This window comes from the organism of the source record quoted next, unplaced genomic scaffold (genome assembly GCF_019419815.1).
Source record: "Pyrus x bretschneideri cultivar Hongxiangsu unplaced genomic scaffold, Pyrus_bretschneideri_v1 Contig110, whole genome shotgun sequence".
NCBI classification, from domain to species: domain Eukaryota; kingdom Viridiplantae; phylum Streptophyta; class Magnoliopsida; order Rosales; family Rosaceae; genus Pyrus; species Pyrus x bretschneideri.
Window position 1 is genome coordinate 275,311 of NW_025999403.1, and position 21,020 is coordinate 296,330.

The following is a 21,020-nucleotide window of genomic DNA, read 5'->3' on the forward strand; positions in this document are numbered from 1 at the left end:
AAAAAGTATTGAAGAGTCATATTTTTTCTATGACTCCGGCTGTAATGAAGATTTTCCACAGTGGTCAGGATGGTAAAGGTTTATAGGTATCTAACTTTATTCATATGTGTGTTCTTTCTCATTTACTTTTCTACTCATATGAACTTAAACTTTAAACTAAACCAATTTTAGGGTTTTACAACATTTCAAGCACACTCCTACAGTCGGGAATTCTCCCTATGTCTCTCCTCCTTTCTCTTCAATGTTTGATTGGTATTTTACTGTTATTAGGTTTTCCATTTTGGTTTTTGCCTCAATCACAGAGAGAGAGGGAGGGAGGGAGGGAGGGAGGGAGAGAGAGAGAGAGAGAGAGAGAGAGAAAGAGAGAGAGAGAGAGAGAGAGAGAGAGAGAGAGAAAGAGAGAGAGAGAGAGAGAAATGTCTTGCAAACAATCAATTGGTGTGCAATTTGAGAGGGAATTTGCTCCATTCTTTCTTTTGGTTATTTTACGTTTTTGGTAATTAAACCTTTTGTTTTACTTTGTCTTTTTTATTTTGTTATGTTCCTCTAATCCAGGAATTCGACCTATTAATATTTTTTGTAAATTTTAATTATGTTTATAAGTGTTGGAAAGTGGATGCTACTTGCTATTGTTCATGGACTTTAGGTAGGAACTTGCATTTAAAATCTCATGTTGTTTGACAATTGCATAAATAACATTTAAATCATTACTTTATGCAAAGTGAAAACGAAAAACATTACAACTTTTTAGAACGTGCATGGTAAAGAAAAAGTTCATCGTTATACAATACATTTAAAATATATCTTGACAATTACAATGGAAGAAAAACTATCATAATACACCTTTAGGGATGTATAGCGTCTGTGATGCAAAAATGCTTAATGTGCGTGCGGAGAGGCTAGTTCTTTATAAATTACTTTAGTCTAAAGTAAGATTTGAAATTGGCACTGTTTAAATGAACAGTGTTTGAATCCGAATTTTATTCTATTTAAGACCACGCCACTACTTTTCAGAGTGGCCTATGTGTTTGGGTCTGAATTTCAGTTTAATTACGATCATGCCATTGTCGGCTTCTGGTTTGGTATTGATGTGCTTTGGAAAAAAAAACTATTTCTGCTGTGCTGAGAGAATAAACTCGTTTTTGCTACTTCACGTTTTTCAGTTTTTTTTTTATCCAAAACTGTGAAAATAAGCTGTTTTTAAGTGTTCATCAAACATATTTTTGAATTCAATTCTTCTTTATACTCACTTTTCATAAAAGGAGTTCAGTACCAAACCAGTAGGTTTGGATATTTCAGCTTTTTTACGAAGCTGCCATTGTTTCGAATGACGGGAATGCCCGTTTAGGGTTAACATTGCACGGATGGGGGTAAAAGTTGGGTGGGCATTGTTGTCAGTTTGGGTTTGGGACAAGTTAGGGTTGTATTCGGTGGGATCGACCGCTCAGTGTGGGATTTGGTGAGGGGAAGGCATGCGGCTTACAGAGAGGAGGAGAGATAGAGGGGGAGGGTTTCAATTTGTTATTTGGGGTCGCTTCTGGGATCAATTGCTTGCCGGCATTTGAATTCGGCTTCTGGGATTGCGAAATTCTTCGATTCGAAGTATTGCTTGTCGGCATTTCATAGATCACATTATGCATTATGTTAGTGAATCGTGCTGAGAACATGTCAGTCATATTTAGGTTCTGTGCAAGGAAGGGGACATATGAATCCTGCTCTTGATGATTCAATATGTCATCAAACATTACTTAGGCTTATAATTTCATACAGAAATCGAAAACCCATTTGGTGAGCCCTTGAGTCAGGGGCTACGCTAGACCATTTGGAATGAGAGTGGTCAAAGCCAATCATGTTTTTGTATTATTTTCAAGTTGAAAAATTAGGTTTTGCTTCATAAGAAGTTCAAATCACACTCTATTGGGTCTGAGACTTGGAAACTCAATATCTTTGTGATGTTAGATTAACATAGTTAAACTATATTTTCCTTTGATGGACATATCTAAATTTCTGTATTTGCACTGTAAGGATGTCTTATCTGGTGAAGTGTTCAATATCCTTCTGCTAACTGATTTAATAGGTTGAATTTGTATCCAAGGTTTTCTTCCAATATGGTCTGAACTATTTTGTTTAATTAACGAAAACAGGTCACTTCTCTCTATGGGGGTCCCTTAGAGTTTACGTTTATCGTGCAAAGCACAGAAGACCCTGCTTATCGGGCTGTATCTATGCTACTATCAGAGCTTAAGGTATACGCAACAATAATCATGGTTTCTTTAATATAAGAAGAACATCCAGGACAAGTCATATATAATATACGCTTGGAAGCACAAGTTTAATGCATAACATGTTTTAGGTTACATGTGTTCCCAGAATGATCTGTTTTACGTTTAACTTCATTTCCTTGCAGGACGAGGTTGATGTTAAGATTGTTGTGGCTGGTATTTCAACAACCTGCAGTCAGAAAATTCACAACCAATTGGTATGTACCTGATTAAAATAATTTACGCTTTGCTACCATGCTGGTGCAATAGCAAGGTCTTGCACAGTTTAAGTGTTATCTTATCAAATCATTATGTGCCTATAATTGTTCTATATGACGAGTTTCTTTTCTTTATGGAATACAGGAATATAAATTTATTACTAAGTCTTAATGGTGTAGGGTATATGTAAATGAATTCAATTAGAACTCACATTTTTGTTTTCTGTTTTGTAGCTGCCTTGATCATTAGTTGGTGATATTTGAGAGATTGGGTCATCTGGTTGTTTGGATTTAAGTGGGATTGAGGTTATATTTGCCGCTTTTTGTGATTTGGGTGTGGGTTATGGTTAAGTTATTGCTATTTATTCTGGGTATTTGCTGAAATTTGTGTTCAATTAGTGTGAGTTCTGTAATTGGTTTGTGTTCGTTCATATAACCTTCTGTTCTTAGAATGTGATTTAGTTGTGGCTCTTTCATTTGATTCTTAATTCTTTATGATTCAGCGTTAAGTTGATATTGATGATGAATTTTTCCTCGCGATTAATGCTTTCATGTTTAAATCTTAATAACTATACTTGCTTCTCTTGGGTGTATGTTTTGCCGGTCATGAAAAACTTTCGGCCAGTCTTTTTGCACCACTCTTTCGCACTCTTTTCCGTGGCTATCATGTTTGTCTCTGACCTTATAAATTTTTCCTTCATTCACAGCAAAAAACCTTGCGGCGAGCAAACAGGCATAACCAATTCTGCCAGAATTGCTGGAGAATTCCACAACCAAGGTCATTGAGTACGGCCGGAAGCATGTTGAGGGTCGAGACGGCGATAGCACTGATGTTGGCAAGAGCGGTGATCCCTTTTCAAGGTACGGTCTTCACTGATTTGAAGTTTTAGTTTGTTTGTGATTTTTTTTCTTTTGGATTTGTAATTTATCCTTTTGTACCTGACAATTTGTGATCCAAAAATTTTTTCGCGCGTTTTGATTTTCCTGTGAATGTATATGGGTTTAGATTTTTATTGTTAATTTACTGATGTTGGGGGATCATTTTCGCTTCTAGATTGGTTTGAACATTTTTCTGTCTTTGTTTTTTCCTTTGTGTAGTTTAGTCAGATTGAAAGTGTTCTATGAAATTTGAGATTTAATTGAAGTGTTTAGGATTATCTACATATATATATAATCAATGTTGAAATTTTAAACTAAATCACTATGCTGCAATCGAACCCACAGATTGTTGGGTCCAAAAGAAGAAGAAGGAGTGAACAACATGAAATTGGCTTTGGGTAAGCTTCCACTCTCTTCTGTGTATGATCCCTTTGAGAAGTGATTTTGGTTTGTGCTTTCAAAAAAGATGATGGCAATTTCATATTTGGACAGAGAAAACAATAGGCATGTATAATGAAGTGGAATTTTTCGTGGTAATATCAACATGCATGTTATAAAGAATTCTTCATTTAATTTTTGGGTTGTGTGTTTTGTGCTGTTTCATTTGTGACTTGTGTGTTTTGTTGTATCTGATTCCGGTATCTGATTTGAGTATACGTCATTGAAGAATGTTAATGAATCCAAACATAGGTTTTGGGGTGTTCTTGCTAGAAAAGCCAAAGACATTCTCGACGATGATGATAATGGAGTTCAGGATTATGATTCACCCTGAACAAGAAGGACGGATATGCTGTCTATGCCAACAAGGGGGTAAGGTGAGATATAGTTTTCGTCATGTCTTTATAGTAGCTTGGCATTTTCCAAGGACTTTTAGTTGCTGCTGCATTGTTGAATACATTAAGAATGATCCGGTAAACCAGAGAGGGAGTCATCAGCTTATGGATCTGTTAACACATCCAATGTGTTGTAATCTTTTCGCTACTTAAACATGTTAAGGCATCAACTCTAAAAAAAACTTTGGTCTGCTACTTTACTTATGGTGCTGTTGGTTTACTCCAACGATAATACCTAGCTAGGATAGCCTTTTCTTTATGTCTTAATTATTGATAGTGCTATCATCATGGCAGGCTATGTTGGAGCAAAAACTGTGCAGGCAAAGACATAAGAGTGATGGATTTTGGAATGAAATGCAGAGGATATCATTTTGTGCTGCTTAAGTTAAAGTTTCCTCTTCTGTTATATTTGTGTGTTGGATATTGTAGAAAATTAATATAAGTTGTATATTCATGATAACTGGCTGATTAAGATTACTTACAAGGGGTCTATATGCACAGGAGAGCTCAGCATGAGGGTGCTGTTGGTTTACCTTGCCTGGAAGTGTTGCAGTGCGGGGTTGTTCAAGAAAAAAGGTTTTAAAGGATCCTTTGCAGATGCAGGATCTTCTGCTAAGGTATGGGAATTCCTATTGTTAAATGATAACATTGTAATCCGAGTGTAATTAGTTTAGGGATTTTTTTTTTCTCTGTGAAATGTTATTTACAATGTCAGAATGTTTCTTTGAATTCAGTTGCTAAGGTTTCTTTTTATAATTTCCCCTTTTAAGACATTTGCATTTTTGTCCAGATTGTGTGAACCGTTGCTTCAGCCAAAACAGGTGCTCTCTCCATTTTTCATCTCTTCCATACTCAAACCCTAGCCGCTCCACCTCTCTCTCCCACACATAAGCAAACTCCATCTGAAAGCCGAAGAATCCAAAGGTAAATCCCTTTGAACTCTTCGATTATCAACCAGATCTCAGACTGTTTTTGGGATATACACTACTATTTCATATAGTGTTAGTTCAATAGTTTAATCCTAAGACCTAGCTCATGAGACATCGGAATTTCGATTGACTTAGCTTTTGTCCTATGCTTTTTTTGTAGGAACAACAGGGATTGTAGACTACACAAACTTAGAAGATATGAAGTACACGGTAAGTCCTTTTACTTTCTCACTCCAGAGTCCAGACATTCATATTTTCTATAACCTTCTATGGAGCATGGGTACTAGGTTGTTGAATATTGCTTTTTCAATATGTCGATGTGTCTGAAGCGTCTTCAAGAATCTCAAACTTCATAAATAATTTCCATGCAGATCAAAAAGCTTGATGGCTCTGAGTTTTGAAATGCTTTTGACCGCCAATCTGTTCCCGTATGAATCTTACAAGTTGAAAATTTATTTTCTTTCCTCCTGTATTTTTATCTTTTGCTCTGTTGGGTTTTTTTCCAATAACTCAAAGGGCCGAAAGGTATTCCCTTTCCATATTCTTCTCTCCCAATTTCTTTAGGGTTAATTTCAATTTTCTTATGCTATTTGCAGTGGTGCTCTTTAGGGTTTAACTATTTGATTTCACAGATTCATTTCAGACACGGTAAATAGTTACATTTTAAATTCGTATTTCATAACTTGGTTGCTTGATTCTAATGTCGATTCGTTACAACAGAAGTGAACTTTTTCTTTCAATAATTTAATCTGATGCAACTCTGTTTTTGTTCTCTCATGTCTAGGTTGGTCAAGGACATGGGGAGAAGAGCACTTTGGAAATGGGTATGAAAGGAAATAAACTTGCTGAACTGCATTGGCATCTATTGTTCTGGTTTTTCTTTGACAAGTTAACTTGCTTTCTCTTTGCAGTAAGGTGCACAAATATGGAAAAAGCACGACAGGGGAAAGCTGGGATAGTGTTGTGGATGAGGAGACCTATTACGAGTGAGTCTGGACTTGGTTCTGGTTCTGTCTACATATAGTATGTTGAAGCTCCATTTCTTGAAATAGCTTGCATATTGTAGGTTGATTCACATTCATTCTGTTTACTCGAGAAGGTCCATTTCTTGAAATAGCTTGCATCCTTATTGCTGGTCTGACAATCATTCTGTGGCTAATTGTGGTTGTCTCAGAATGCACGGACTAATTGTGGTTGCATCCTAGCTAGCTACGAAGGGTCTTTAGTCTTAGCCACGACTTGTATGAAGGACTGTTCCCAGTTCCTGGTGGGGTTGTGAATATGACTCTACAGATGGCCTACAGATGGACTAGCTACTTACAATCCTTCTTATCATCTTTGAGTAAGAAAAATCAAAGCATTAATTATTCTGCATGAGTTTTCATGCATTCACCATCGTGTGAATACATCAGAGTTTTTGGCCAAATTTTCCACATAAAATTTAATCCTCTCAACTTCCTAACATTATCAAACATTAATTTAATCCTCTGAACAAATTAAAGAAAGATAGTTTTAAAGTTGAATCTGATCTGGAGATAAAGTTGACACGGCAACTTGATGATGTTGCTGGTGATGTATCTGGAATTTGTTTATGGTTTTGCCAACTATACAAACTAAGTCGTTTTTGCTCTTATCTGTGGTAAGATAAATCCTTCTTTGTTCGGTTTAAAGCATCTCAACTTCTTGGACTTGAGTAACAATGATTTCAATGGAACACAAATTCATAGTTTCTTTGGTTCTATGACAAGTTTAACACACCTTAATCTTGCATTCTCATCATTTGATGGAGTAATTCCTCATAAACTGGGAAATCTCTCCAGTCTATGCTATCTCAATCTCAGTAATTACAATCTGAAGGTTGAAAACCTTCGGTGGATTTCTGGTCTTTCTCTGCTGAAACACTTGGACTTGAGTTCTCTAAGTCTTAGCAAAGCATCTGTCTGGTTGCAAGTTACAAACATACACCCTTCTTTTCCACAAATTCTAGGAAAAGTTGCTTCATGTTTCAAGTTTGTAAACTTTGCGTATATTGGCATCAATACGAATGCTTTGTGACAGAGAGTGCCTCTAAATAACATAGGAAAATGCTAACTCTATCGTCACCATTTTGCTTGCTCCACAATCATTTCAAAGCTGCATAGCAATTGGGTTTTCTCGTAAAATAGCAAGAGGTGTCATGTGAATTAGTACAAAGAAGAGAGAGAGAGAGAGATAAGTACTACAAAGAAGAAGGGGAGACAGAAGAGAGAACAAAAGAAAGATCCAGAGGTAAAATTGTAAATGAAAAATAATTAAAAATACAACCACGAAATAATGTGAATAATGTGAGTTTGCTGATAATTAATTAATGGGGTGTGTTATCCACACATCCTATTTTACTTCTCACACACCTCTTGAGAATTTTTGTCCGTTGATCGTCTTCAATTCATCCGATCCGATGGCCGAAAATTAAAAAGGTGTGTGAAAAGTAAAATGGGATGTGTGGATATCACACCCCTTAATTAATAGGTAACTAATCCCTAAACCATTTTCACACATTTCTCTTGTCATTCAATTTACTTTTGCTGAATTAAGAGTTACTTGTTCAGAAAACAAGTCTTTTAATTTTATATGGGATAATTTTTTCTATATTTTATTTTTTAAGAAAACCTCGACGGTACGAGCGATATTTTATTGATAACGAAAAAAATAAGTTACACTTAATCAGGAGAGAACATAAACCTTACCTCTCATAATGCCAAGAAAAGGAGAAAAACAATATTGAGTAAGAAAGGGGGACATAAACCTTACCCCTCTAGAAATGAAAAACAAAAATGATACAAGGGAGGGGAGACATGAAACCTAACCTCTCTAAAGCCAAACCTGAAAGAAAAATACAATGAAACAAGAGGACGAAATTTGACAAAATCATACAACACAACCATACTGGCATATTCGTCACAGCAAGGAAAATGCCAACAAACTTACGCAGAGTACAAAACAAAGCTAAACATATTCAACAATTACATGATACATTTTAAGCACTATCCTATTCAACAACTGTGAAAGAAGAACGCTCCATGGCATGTTTACCAGCAAAGAACCAAGCACAATCCAAAACCCCGTGAAGAATCCAACTCCTAAGCTCACGTAGAACCACCCATCTTCTAATAAACGGTATCCACCTCCTCCGTCTTGCTCAACTGTTGCCGGCGGTATCACCCCATTCGTGCTGCAATTCTTGTTGAGGGGAGCTCCGCATAGTTCGTTGCCGACGAAGCTCGACTGATCGAGGCTCTGCAGTTGAGTGCTTTCCGGAATTCGTCCCGTCAAATTGTTGTAGGCCAAGTTTAAGTGACTCAGAAATGTCAAATTCGTCATGCTTGGAGGAATTTCACCATCAAGTTGGTTCATGGAAAAATCGAGAGATTCTAACTGTGCCATATTACCAATCTTTGAAGGAATTCTTCCAGTGAAGCGATTATTCGATAAATTGAGTGACTGCAATGCGAGGAGGCCGGTAAGTTCTTCAGGGATATCTCCATACATAAAGTTGCATGAAAGGTCAATGCCTTTTACGAATCCCAGAATCTTGCTATATTCCATTTGTATCCCTTTCGTTACCAAGATTGCATTCTCTAGAACTGTATGAACCTCATCAGAAATAATAAACCAAGGTGTTGTTGGAGAAAATGATTCTAACACATTAGCCATGGCGCTCAAATTGTGGAAGCATCTCGGTATCATTCCTGAGAGTTTGTTATGTGCAAGGTCCAATATCTGGAGACTTTTCAAATAACAAACTTCATTAGGAATATCTCCTTCAAACTTATTTGAACGAAGGTTAAGAACATGCAACCCTGAAAGGCTTTTCCCTATCCATATTGGTATGCTTCCGGAAAACCCATTTTCACTAAGGTCAACAACTGACAACGAGGTACAGTTCTGCAGGGAATGTGGCAATTCTCCGTACAGGTGATTATTGCGCAAGTGCAGTGATTCCAGCTCTCGTAAGTATCCCATGGACATTGGGACATTCCCAGTTAGGTTGTTGTTTTCTAAATGTAGGAAGCTCAAGTATTTCCAACTCATCCAACAATCGGGTACTTTTCCAGTGAGAAAATTGTACCCGAGATGAAGAACATAGAGTCGCTTTGTTTCATCCGGCCTATCACAGAAGAAGTGGAAAACAGATCCAGAAAATGATGCATTGGAAAGATCTAGCCAATTGAATGAGGTGGGAACAGTAGGCAATGCACCAGTGAAATGGTTAGAACTAAGATCAACCACTGAATATTTAGCACCAAATATATTTTGAATCTGCCCATACAACTGATTGTGAGAGAGATTCAAATACTCTACTTGGGAAGTTAAGTTCCAAAACCAAGTTGGAATAGTACTTGAAATTTGTGTACCGGACAAGCTTAGTTCTTTTAATTGCGTTTGTGTCCGCAACCACATCGGCCATTCAGGCCCCAAATGCCAGGAATCTAGCTGCAAAATTTCAAGTTGAAAAGGAGGAACCCAATCTCGACTAGTTTTCAGAGTAAATGAGTTTCCTTTTGCACTGAAATGCTTCAACTTTGTAAGGTTGCTAAAAGAAACTTCCGACACTGCACCTTCTAACGAATTATAAGATATATCCAATTCCGTTAGCATTTTGAGTTGACCAATAACTTCAGTGAAACTTCCATTAAACTGATTTCCAGATATGTCCAATTTTTCCAAGCTTGATAGATTTCCTAGTGACATTGGAATGGGACCTGATATATTAGTATACCTCAACGACAACGATTTTATTCCATCTGGACCACATCTAGACAAACTTTCAAAGATTTCGGATGGTCTTCGAACCGTGAAATAGTTCTCTGACAGATCAAGAACTTTCAACTTACAAAGATGCCCCAAAGAATTTGGTATTTTCCCTTCCAACCGATTACCATCCAAGTGAAGATTGACAAGGGATGTCATGTTTCCAATGGAACTCGATATTTCACCGCGTAATTCATTGTAAGAAAGAAGTAACGACTCGAGATTGTTCAAGCTATACAACCATTCAGGTATGGTAGAATTGAAGTTGTTCTCCTCAAGATTAAGGACTTTAAGACCGGTCATATTTTGAATAGAATTGGGAATCGGATCAAGACTAATAGAATTGGATGACAAATCAATTTCCCTCAAAGATGTGATATTCTGTGAAATGCTAGGAATTGGACCTTGGAAACCACAAAAACTGAGACGAAGAGAAACTAGATTTTTAAGACTGAAAACCCACCTCAGCATCAAAGAATTAAAACTGTTTCCAGAAAGATCAAGGACGACCAGGGAAGTAAAATTTGTGGTGGGTAGGGGGGGTGATTTGATGAAGTTGACAATAGGACATATCTAACTCTACCAAAGAAGGGAGCATGTTTGTAACTTGCAACCAGTCAGATGCTTTGCTAAGATTTACAAAACTCAAGTCCAAGTGTTTCAGCAGAGAAAGACCAGAAATCCACTGAAGGTTCTCTACCTTCCGATTGGAATAATAGAAACTACTGACATTGAGATAGCGTAGACTGGAGAGATTTCCTAGTTTATGAGGAATTACTCCACCAAACCTTGAGTATCCAAGATTAAGGTGTGTTAAACTTGTCATAGAACCAAAGAAACTGGGAATTCGTGTTCCATTGAAATTATTGTTACTCAGGTCCAAGTAGTTGAGATGCTTTAAACTGAGCAAAGAAGGATTTATCTTACCACCGAAACAAAAGTTGAATTCCCAATCAGAGACGGAACTATTAAGGTGTAGCTCGTGGACGTGGCCGGTTATGTGATCACAGACAACTCCTGTCCAACTGCAACAGTCTGAATCTTCTTCTGCAACCCACGACGCAAGCCGATTGGCAGGGTCCTCGAGATCTTGCTTGAACATCAGAAGTGCCTGTCTTTCGCTTTCTTTGCAAAGCGGAGGCCGACTGGGATTTCCATTGCATAAACCAATACCGAAAGTAATGGTTGCAATGGCTAGAAACCTGATTAGCAATAAAACAACTCTCATGGTTCTCTCCATAAAGTTCAAGTGTATGAAGCAGGTGATGTGTATGAGCAATGAAGGATCCAGAGTAGTGTTACCTATATATAGTAGGGAGCCTCACCTTTTCTAAACCATCCTCTACGGCATGAGACCGCATTTTCAAATCGGTGCACATCAAAATTTTCATAGATGATAAGATGGATTAAACTAAGCGGCTATTTAGGACTAGCTAGTCCACATCTATAGAGACACAAGTTAATTTAAGACCCCACTTAGAATTGGGAATCGTCGCTCCTTCAAATACATTGTATTAATATAGATGAAAAATTAATTTTTTTGATGGATGTGATATTTTTACTAGGATATAATACGCCCACCTAAGCTAGCCGTCAAACCGGTAAATGTGCAAGTGAAAGTAAAAAGGGTAAATTACAATTTACTTCTTTAAATTTTGGTACAATTGTAACGAAAAATTTTTCATCCCATGTTCTATCATTTATGTAGTGACATGTGATGTACCATCCCATGTTCCGGTCATATTGAAAAATCTCTCCAATTGTAACTTCGTACAACATTTCTATAACATTTCAATTTCATACATTTGGTTATAACTAGCAACAATTGCCCACGCGATGTTGCGGGTTTTAAAAGCATTTAAATGATACTGTTGCTTGTATACACACAGAAGATCAGACTTCTATTTACATGCAAAAAAGAATAGACCAACGAAGTTCTTGTGGCTTTGGATCAACAATCGTACCACCATGCAATTTTTCTATTTACCTTCAGAAAATTAGAATGATAATACTTAAAGATCATATGCCAGCTTGAAATTGAAAGACTAAACTCTGAATTCAAAACTATTTACATGTGGAATAATTTGAAATGCCTCAAAACATTATCATGATCCAATTGTATATGAAAGGCTATCCAGCTACTGCTAAGAAGTAGAGAGTAAATGATCCTTCACTATTCATTGTATATGAAAGACAACCCATAAAACTCCAACAGATAAGAGCAAAAACGACTCAGTTTGTGTAGTTGGTAAAACCATAAACAAAATCCATACCATTTCACGGCCAATCCAGATACATCACGGCACATAACAAACTCTCAGGAATGATACCGAGATGCTTCCACAATTTGAGCGCATTGGCTAATTTTTCAGAATCATTTTCTCCAACAACAGGGCTTGGGTATATTATTTCTGATGAGGATAGGTTTATTATTTCTGAGAATGCAATCTTGGTAACGAAAGGGATAGAAATGGAATATACCAAGGTTTATTATTTCAAAGCTATGCAGCTTTGAAATGCTCGTGGAGCAAGCAAAATGGTGATGACGGAGTTATCATGTTCCTATGTTATTTAGAGGCACTCTTTGTCACAAAGCATTCATATTGATGCCAATATATGCAAAGTTTACAAACTTGAAACATGATACATGATGAAGCAACTTTGTTCCTAGAATAAATAAAATCGACTTGACATGTATCGATCTGTAGTTGCTTGACATCCTAAGCATAATGGTTAAGAACAGGGGTCTGTTTAAATCTCTGAAAAGAACATAATAAGGGCATATATTGCATGTACAAAAAACCCGGAAACAAAGTTTTACGCCATGAAAGAAGAAAAAAGAAATCCCAGAAGTATAGGGACAGTACATCATTTCTGCGTGTGGATGAATGCATCATGTGTGCTACAACAACAGTGAAGGAAGAATAAAAAGTTCCTTAGAATCCAACTCCAATACTCTACATGAGTCTCCAGCATTAGCGAAACCTCATCTCATTTGGTTTGCTACCCCTAATGCTGTGGTTGAGCCTACATGTTTTACATAGGCTAACAAATATCTTGAATGGCGACAGGCAATGGTAGAAGAGTTTAATGCTCTTTTGCATACTAGCACATGGTCCTTGGTTCTATTTCTTCTATCCATGAATGTTCTTCCAAATAAATGGGTATATCGGATCAAACGGCATTCTGATGGTTCCATACAGCGATATAAGGCTCGACTAGTCGCAAATGGCTTTCACTAGCAAGAAGGTATAGATTACAGCGAATCGTTCAGACCGGTTGTCACTCATGCAACAATCAGACTCATTTTCTCCATTGCACTTCACTACAATTGGCCTATCCGACAACTTGATGTTCAGAATGCTTTCTTACATGGTTCTTTGGCAGAAGAAGTTTATATACGACAACCTTCAGGTTTTGTGGATCCTCAGTTTCCATCACATGTTTGTCGACTGCAAAAATCATTATATGGTTTGAAACAAGCACCTCGTGCCTGGTTTCAATGTTTCTCCCAACATCTTGAAGAACTTGGGTGTCAGGCCTCAGTAGCAGATTCTTCGCTGTTCACCTTTTTTAATGGATCCACAGTTATCTACTTGTTGATATATGTCGACTACATCCTTGTTACGGGCAATAATCGATCACATATATCTTGGTTCATTCAACAGCTTGGCCAAAAGTTTTCTACGAAGGATCTAGGTCCTTTGCATTATTTTTTGGGAATGGAAATTATACGGACATCCATTGCCATGTATCTTTCTCAATCCAAGTACATCATGGACCTTCTAAAGACGACCAAAATGTTTGATGAAAAGCCTCTCACCACTCCCGCTGCAACTGGCCGTAAGTTGAGTATATATGACGGAGAACCCTTGTTAGATGGCACTAATTTTTGAAGTATAGTCGGTGCTCTCCAATATCTTCATTTCACGAGACCTGATATTGTTTTCACCGTCAATCAGGTCTGCCAATATAAGCATTCCTATCTCAAAGTCATAGTTTGGATAACTCAAGGACTCTTCACCAGATAGAGAACCAACGCATTCCTATCTCTTCTTAGACTCTATCAGTTTATATTTGTAATATGAATTCACTTGTAATCTATTATACGTTTATACTGTAACAGACTTTTCTTGTAATCTCTATATAATGAAGTCAAAACCTCACTCATCATCAATTGAGTTGAGCTTATGCAATCAGTCTTTACAAACCCAGCTTAAATTCTTTCAATAGAGTATTGGAATCTTAATCAAGCAAATTATTAGAAATGGCGTGTTGAATTCACTTGTAAGGCAACCGGATTTGGCTTGCCTGATGACTACCCAAAACTCTGAAGGAAGATTTGTGAAAAACAAGTTCATTTGAGCAACATCAACAACATGCAATTAACAATTAAAATGCAGAATCATGTTTATATGCACTCAAAAACAAAACTTAACCCATGAACTTCAAAGCCTAGTAGATAGGTGAATCAAGACTCAACTCAAAACAAAGTGAGTTGAGAAATCAATACCTTTGTAGATTCCTCTTTGCATAAGCAAAGGCTAATCACCCAAAGAGAGGGCCTTCATTCCTTGCATCTTAGATCCATGGATTTGGATGGATGAAAAGGTTTCTCCAAGTTCCCAAAATTGAGAACCTCTAATGATTCATCACCAAGGCATAATGAAGAAGAAATGAGTGACCTTGGAGGAGTTTGATTGCTAGATGATCCCTCCAAGGTGGCCGAAATTTTAGAGAGAAAGGAGAGCTTGTGTTCTCATCCTTTCCCCAAAAAATAACCCTTAATGAATTTTAGGCTATAAAGTCCTTTATATAGTCCCTTCAAATAAGTGACCTAATGGACCAAAAGCCCTATTCTTCTAACATGGCCGGCCTATAGGTTTATTGGGCTTTCAAGCCCTTTGTTTATTCAAGTTGTCATACAACTTGAGTTAATGGGCTTGACATTCAAATCCCATTGGGCCTTGCGGCCCAAAACTAACCCGAGGTCTTTAACGAACTTATTCGTTTGATTAATTAACATATTAATTAATCCTAGCCTTAGATAAATAATTAAACCATTTAATTATTCTTACTCATCTCCGTTGTTTCTTCAAACTCTATCTTACTCGGTGAACGATCCATTAGGTTCCTTTTAGCGAGGCAGTGGGCGATTAAAACTCTTTCTAATCGATTGTGAATTGAAACTTACTTTCAATTCTCCCGTTAGTGATAATACACTTTTAGGGCTTCCACAAACCATGGTTGACGCCTAGCAGCATGTCATGGTTACCCAAGCTAATCAGAAGAGGTGGAGAACCTATTCAGTTTTAGGATTACAAATGCAATACGGTCTTTCTCTAATACAATACTCTTGACCACATTGTTTGGTTTGATAGTTTATTCATGTCTACTATCCAATGTGAGTCTTGTGCTTATATGATTACCTTGAATGTGATTTGGAACACATTCCTAAATCTCATTCATACTTTGGCCAAAGATTCTTAATCATATCATAGAGTATTCTCCCTCAAACAGTTTGAAGGTTAGAGATCCCTTGTTGCGCATTCACTTGCCTCCATGGCTAAGTGGCTTAACCCCAACTATGCCGTGGACACCCTCCTGATGGAGTGACTTTGACATAATCAAAGATTAAGGACCTAACCACGAGACAACTGTGATGCCTCAGGTCAAAAGACTAATTTGCATTATCCCAACCATGAGTTCTCATGTGACATGAATATGAGAACTCTTCATTGATCGTGTTCAGTGAACTCATTCTCTATTGAGCACCTACGTACTTGTCTTGATGTCACACACACCAATGACTCGAGACTAGTCACTCTCCCTGAGAGAAGACATAGCACGTACTGATCTTAACGGACTGTCAATGCCCAATTGACAATCCTATGATCAGGAACGTTTAGGATGTGTCAACGAAAGAATGGTCTCATGAATCTAACTTCTTTAGATCGCATTCTTCCAATCACATATTCCTTGGACTTATCGTTTAAGCATATAACATTTATATGAGACGGCTCAAACAATAATCTTTGCCCTTTACATTTAAACTACATTAGTTTGAAATGTCCGTAAAGTATCATCATATGATTGGTTTTAGGGCACATTTCCAACAAACTCACCATGTGCCCACGAGTCTTCAACCTTGCCAGCGATCCCTAAAAACGATATCTATTGGTAAGAATTCGTAGTCCAAAATAAATATTACGTATCAAATAATGTCGAATTCCCTTAATCAACTGAGTTAGAAGTCACTTGCGACAATTTTGGAGTTGGTCAAGCATATATATGCAGCAACATTTGAGTAAATCATGGCACACTTATGGAGATTATAAGAAAAGTGAAACTTATACCTCAAATGTATCCTCCCCTACGCCATCATAGACAACATCAACACCATTATCGAAAGTTATTTCTTTCACACGAGCGACAAGGTCCTCTTCCTTATAGATTATGACATGGCGGCATCCATCCTCCTTGGCTTGAGCTGGCTTCTCTTGAGTTGATACGGTTCCTATGACAGTGGCACCAATGGCATTAGTTCACAGGCATAAATGGGATCCAACTCCACCTGCAGCGTGAACAAGGACCATCTGTCTAGGTTCGACCTGTATAATTAACAACACTCGAGTCATATCTAATAACTTCAAGTAACAATTGCTTTTGAAAAGGGATGGCCAGTACGCGTGTTACAAATGCAATTGTAGAATGTAGCAATGTTATGATAATACGATTATTGACCCGTTAATTATAATTTGCTGTTAAGAATAATTTTAAAATTGAAACAACACATTTATTTTCAAGGAAGATTAAAACGAGCAAATGCAGCTGCACAAGTATAAAACTACCTTGAAACAATGGTGTAGTAGACATTAGACACTAAGTTGAGTCGGTCAAATTGCGTACATTTCAACTATGATCATGATCATGAAGTATAGGTTAGCACAAAGAGTTTGTATACTGTGATTTAGGTGTGTATGATGACGTTGAAAGTCAGAGCGTTTCACAGCCTTGCACTCCAGATCCGAAGACGCTTTTGGACAAGACCATGCAACCAACCTTGTTATGTATTTTCTTCTCATTTACTTGTCAGTTTTTTTTTTTTTTTTTTTTTTTTTTTTTTTTGGGAGATTGAATGTTGGGATTTTCTATTTTTCCTTTGGGGTGTACTATCCACACACCCCATTTTACTTCTCACATACCCTTCGATAATTTATGTCCATTGATCTTCTTCAATTTATCTGATCCGACAGCCGAAAATTAAAAAGATGTGTGAGAAGTAAAATGGGGTGTGTGTGAATATCACACCCCTTTCCCTTTTGATTCTATTTTTAAAAATTTTGACCCTTCTCTGCCACTTCGTTGAAAAGTGAAAAGCTTTGAAAATGTTGGGATTTTTTGTTCATTGAGTATGCTGCCGATTTTGCTCTTGCTTGGTTTGTATAATTTCATTTTGATATACGCGTGTTGCCTATGAGGGTATTCGGGAGATTTTTAAGTGTGATTGTCACATAGAGTGGTACACCACGTGTCGTTATATAAATGATAGAATATATATGTTAAAATGTCAATAACCTAAAATATAAAATTTTCCACCACTTACATAAAAACACGTGATGTACCACCTATGTTCCCATCACAACTAAAAATTTGTCAAGGGTATTCCTCCTCTTCTCAACTCTTTAGCTTCACGGGTGGCACTCTTCGTCTTTCTACTTCTCCAGTTTTCTTTCTTAGAAAACTATAACAACACTTCTCTCAAGTTCGAATCCCAAAACCAAAATTCATCTGATATATATATCCCAAGACGCAAAAGGACCAATTGGCGATTAAATAAAATACTTTCGAAAAGATGATAGACTAAATGAATAAATTTTCAGTATGATTGTTACACGGAGTGGTACAATACGTGTTTTTATATAAATGGTGGGATATGTGTATTAAAAAGTGAATAACTTAAAAAATAAAAATTTTCACCACTTACATAAAAACGCGTGGTGTACCACCCGTGTTCCCGTCACAACTAAAAATTTCACCATGAACTTAACCACCTGCACAACCCCCGCCAGTCCACCAATGACTCTAATTTACTCAGAGTTTTAATTTGCTAACGACTTAATTTATTTATTTATTAAAGGGTAATTAAAGAAAATCTAGTTGTGAAGTCCTTGTAGTTTGTATTGACCAGTATTGACGGATAAGAAGGGTAGTATGGTACAAAAGGTGGTGCTGAAGTGCGGCAGTTAGTATATTTGCAAGTTGGTTAGAATTGGCGGTAAAATTAGTTAGAGCTGTTAGTACTAGTAGCTTAAGAGATAAGGCAACCATTGAGCTATATAAGTGTGTAAGAATCTTGAAGTATTCATTCGAAGAAATATACAGAAACTCATAACCTCTGCTCTCTCTGCAATTCTCTTTCATTCTCTCTAAGTTTTCTGCTTTTCTTCAATTCTCTGTGCGCTGTAATCATGGTTTCAGAGCCGGCCGATCCTTGGTTTCAATTCCAATGTGCAAGTCTTCTTGATTGATTGAAGCTCGATGGTAGCTGCAAGTTCTCAGGGATTTCTGCTCAAGGGTTCAAGATTTTCATTCGTATCAGGTTCTTTGTTTGTGATTTCACAGTGCACACCATCTGTTTTGCGTTATGTTCTAGTTGGCGAATGTTTGTTATTTTTCTGAAGGATTGAAGGCCCATAGCCATTGTTAGAAAATTGAAGGGCCCATAGCCATTGTTTGAGAGCATAAGAGGCCAATAGCCATTGTTTGATCAAGATTTGTTGGTATTCATTCAGTTGTTTCATTGAAAAAGGCCGATAGCCAGTAGCGAAGAATCTATGATAGTGTATTTGGTGTTCAAGAACAAGTCTTGTTTGTCTGCAACATAAATTTCTGGATTGATATTCTATGTAATCTTGTTCAAATGGCGGAATCTATTGTTAGAATTGAAGGGGTACTTGGTATGCTTACAGTGAAGCTTCAAGATGATAATTTTGTAAAATGGATTTTTCAATTTCAATCTGTTCTTAAACTATAAACACAATATAAACTGAAGTTTACAAACTCAAATACTTCAAGGCCTCGCTTGATGTCTATGATTGAATTGGATTGAAAAATCGCTAGATTCAATGTATGTCAAAGAAAGAAATTTGGAAGGCAAAAGAAGTATTAATCATGAAGAACATTCCAATCGCCAAAGAAATGGTAGGATTGGAAGGGATAAGCTTACTTCATGACTACTCCTACTTCTACTTTCAACTTATGGCTCGTCTAGAAGTGTTTTTAGAATGACTGAAAGCGTTTTTGGTGAAATTGATTTTAGATTCCAAAAGCACTTGGAAGAATCACCAAATATGTGAGTTATCGAAAAACACAAATTATTATTATTTTTAGACAAAATTTAGAAGTTGACTTCTCTTTCTTCCTTCGACATTGAATCTTAGTGAGTTATCGAAAAACACAAATTATTATTATTTTTTTACTATATATGTAAAAAACGAATATAAATACAAAAAAAAAAAAACAAATATGAAAACTTTAATGGAAAAACACAAATTAAATTAAAAAAGTTACGGTAAAAATTAAACATAAGAAAATTTAAAATAATGTTGGAATGAAAACAAAAAACTTGAAAGAAAAACATGAACGTGCTTAACCAACCCTCACAAACTGATACGCAGTAGTGGGCAATTTAAGAACACAAATTTAAAATAAATAAAAAAATCTTCTTTACCACATGTGTAAAAAACAAATTAAAAAAAAAAACACTGGAATTAAAAAAGTTACAGTATTGTTCAAAATAAAAGTTACAGTAAATATAAAAAAAGAAAATTAAAAAAATTAGAAAAGAGATCGAACGTGCATAATCGTCACAAACTGCTGTAGTAGTGGGCAGTTTTCTCCTCCTAAGATTCCACGATATGAGTTTGGTGGGAGGTTCAACACTAATCATCCACATAGCTCCAGCATTTAGAGATGAATAAGAACAGTTATCTCACTAATAACTTGCAGTTTCTTTTTCATTGGTTTATGTTCACTCTCACAGAAAAAAAAAATTGTTTTCTCTTTAACTCCGAAAGGCTCTTCCGCCTTCATTAGTCAATTTTCCCAAACAGATTAACAAAATTGCCATGGAAAATCATGTATCCAGAAAAACAGTTGCATGTATCATCAAATCTCTCACCTTCTTTTTCTCTTTTTGGGTATGATCTGAAATTTGGATTTATTTGTGAGTTCTTTTTTTTTAAAATTTTGAAAGGGAACTGCGGGATATGATAGAGATGTAAGCAAATTTTCAATCTTCATCTATCTACGTTTTGGTATGTAAATTTTTGATTTTGATACTCTATTATTTTTTATAGAGATTAGCTTAACAATTGTTTGCTGTTCTTTTAGCATAGGAATATGGTCAGTTAGGCAATGACTATGAGGAATATGAGGACGATGAGGATGGTGAAGAGTATGAAGAGGAAGAGTATGATTCCAAAGAGTTTCACCCCCACTACATTTGCATGTTGCAAATTTTTAATTTGATTGAAATCCTCCATCTCATCACTCTCTTTTTCAGTATCTAATTGGGCAATTTTCAAACTTTTTGTAATAAATTTTCAATTCTAACAGGTAATTCTCCACTTAATTGTTTAATCTTTTAATTGCTACAAGCCTACAAGTGTATTGTCTTTCGAACATTCTAATTTTCCTTATGACCATAGCCCTTAATTATTGTTAAAAAAGTATTGAAGAGTCGTATATCTTCTATGACTCTGGCTATAATGAAGATTTTCCACAATGGTTAGGATGGTAAAGGTTTATAGATATCTAATTTTATTCATATGTGTATTCTTTCTCATTTGCTTTTCTACTCATATGAACTTAAACTTTAAACTAAACCAATTTTAGGGTTTTACAACATTTCAAGCACACTCCTACAGTGGAATTATCCCTATGTCTCCTCCTTTCTCTTCAATGTTTGATTGGTATTTTACTGTTATTAGGTTTTCCATTTTGGTTTTTGCCTCAATCAGAGAGAGAGGGAGAGAGAGAGGGAGAGAGAGAAATGTTCTTGCAAACAATCAATTGGTGTGCAATTTGTGAGGAAATTTGCTCCAT

The 21,020-nt window shown here is 36.4% G+C and overlaps 2 protein-coding genes across 9 annotated transcripts; one reads left to right on the plus strand and one right to left on the minus strand.

Moving 5' to 3' along the window:
* The first annotated feature begins 1,456 nt into the window (after nucleotides 1-1,456).
* Nucleotides 1,457-6,753, plus strand: LOC125468206. Of its 8 annotated transcripts, none has more exons than XR_007255719.1 (14): nucleotides 1,457-1,602; nucleotides 2,145-2,246; nucleotides 2,408-2,479; nucleotides 3,187-3,340; nucleotides 3,704-3,756; nucleotides 4,049-4,173; nucleotides 4,486-4,808; nucleotides 4,982-5,115; nucleotides 5,281-5,330; nucleotides 5,492-5,548; nucleotides 5,717-5,768; nucleotides 5,905-5,944; nucleotides 6,032-6,182; nucleotides 6,295-6,753. XR_007255719.1 is itself a non-coding variant. In XM_048577369.1 (7 exons), exons 1-6 carry the CDS (start codon nucleotides 1,635-1,637, stop codon nucleotides 4,573-4,575), a joined length of 552 nt encoding a protein of 183 aa, XP_048433326.1. In that variant the 5' UTR covers nucleotides 1,620-1,634; the 3' UTR covers nucleotides 4,576-4,808; nucleotides 4,982-5,116. The 8 variants fall into 8 exon arrangements, 1 of the variants encoding a protein (XP_048433326.1); XR_007255720.1 differs by having other exon boundaries at nucleotides 6,032-6,143; XR_007255721.1 differs by having other exon boundaries at nucleotides 6,032-6,106; nucleotides 6,187-6,574.
* Nucleotides 6,754-7,994: 1,241 nt separating this feature from the next.
* On the minus strand, nucleotides 7,995-11,287 carry LOC103963375 (receptor-like protein EIX1). The gene is given in 3 exon segments (XM_048577362.1): nucleotides 7,995-10,454; nucleotides 10,456-11,113; nucleotides 11,214-11,287. Coding segments are annotated over 3 exon segments (3,066 nt in total). The 5' UTR covers nucleotides 11,273-11,287; the 3' UTR covers nucleotides 7,995-8,105.
* Nucleotides 11,288-21,020: the final 9,733 nt, after the last annotated feature.

What these genes read in the sequence shown, in the direction of transcription:
- LOC125468206 (XM_048577369.1), top strand. An exon ending in AGCGGTGATCCCTTTTCAAG is followed by an intron (nt 3,341 to 4,048) that starts GTACGGTCTTCA and finishes ATCCAAACATAG; the next exon opens with GTTTTGGGGTGTTCTTGCTA. An exon ending in TATGCCAACAAGGGGGTAAG is followed by an intron (nt 4,174 to 4,485) that starts GTGAGATATAGT and finishes TCATCATGGCAG; the next exon opens with GCTATGTTGGAGCAAAAACT.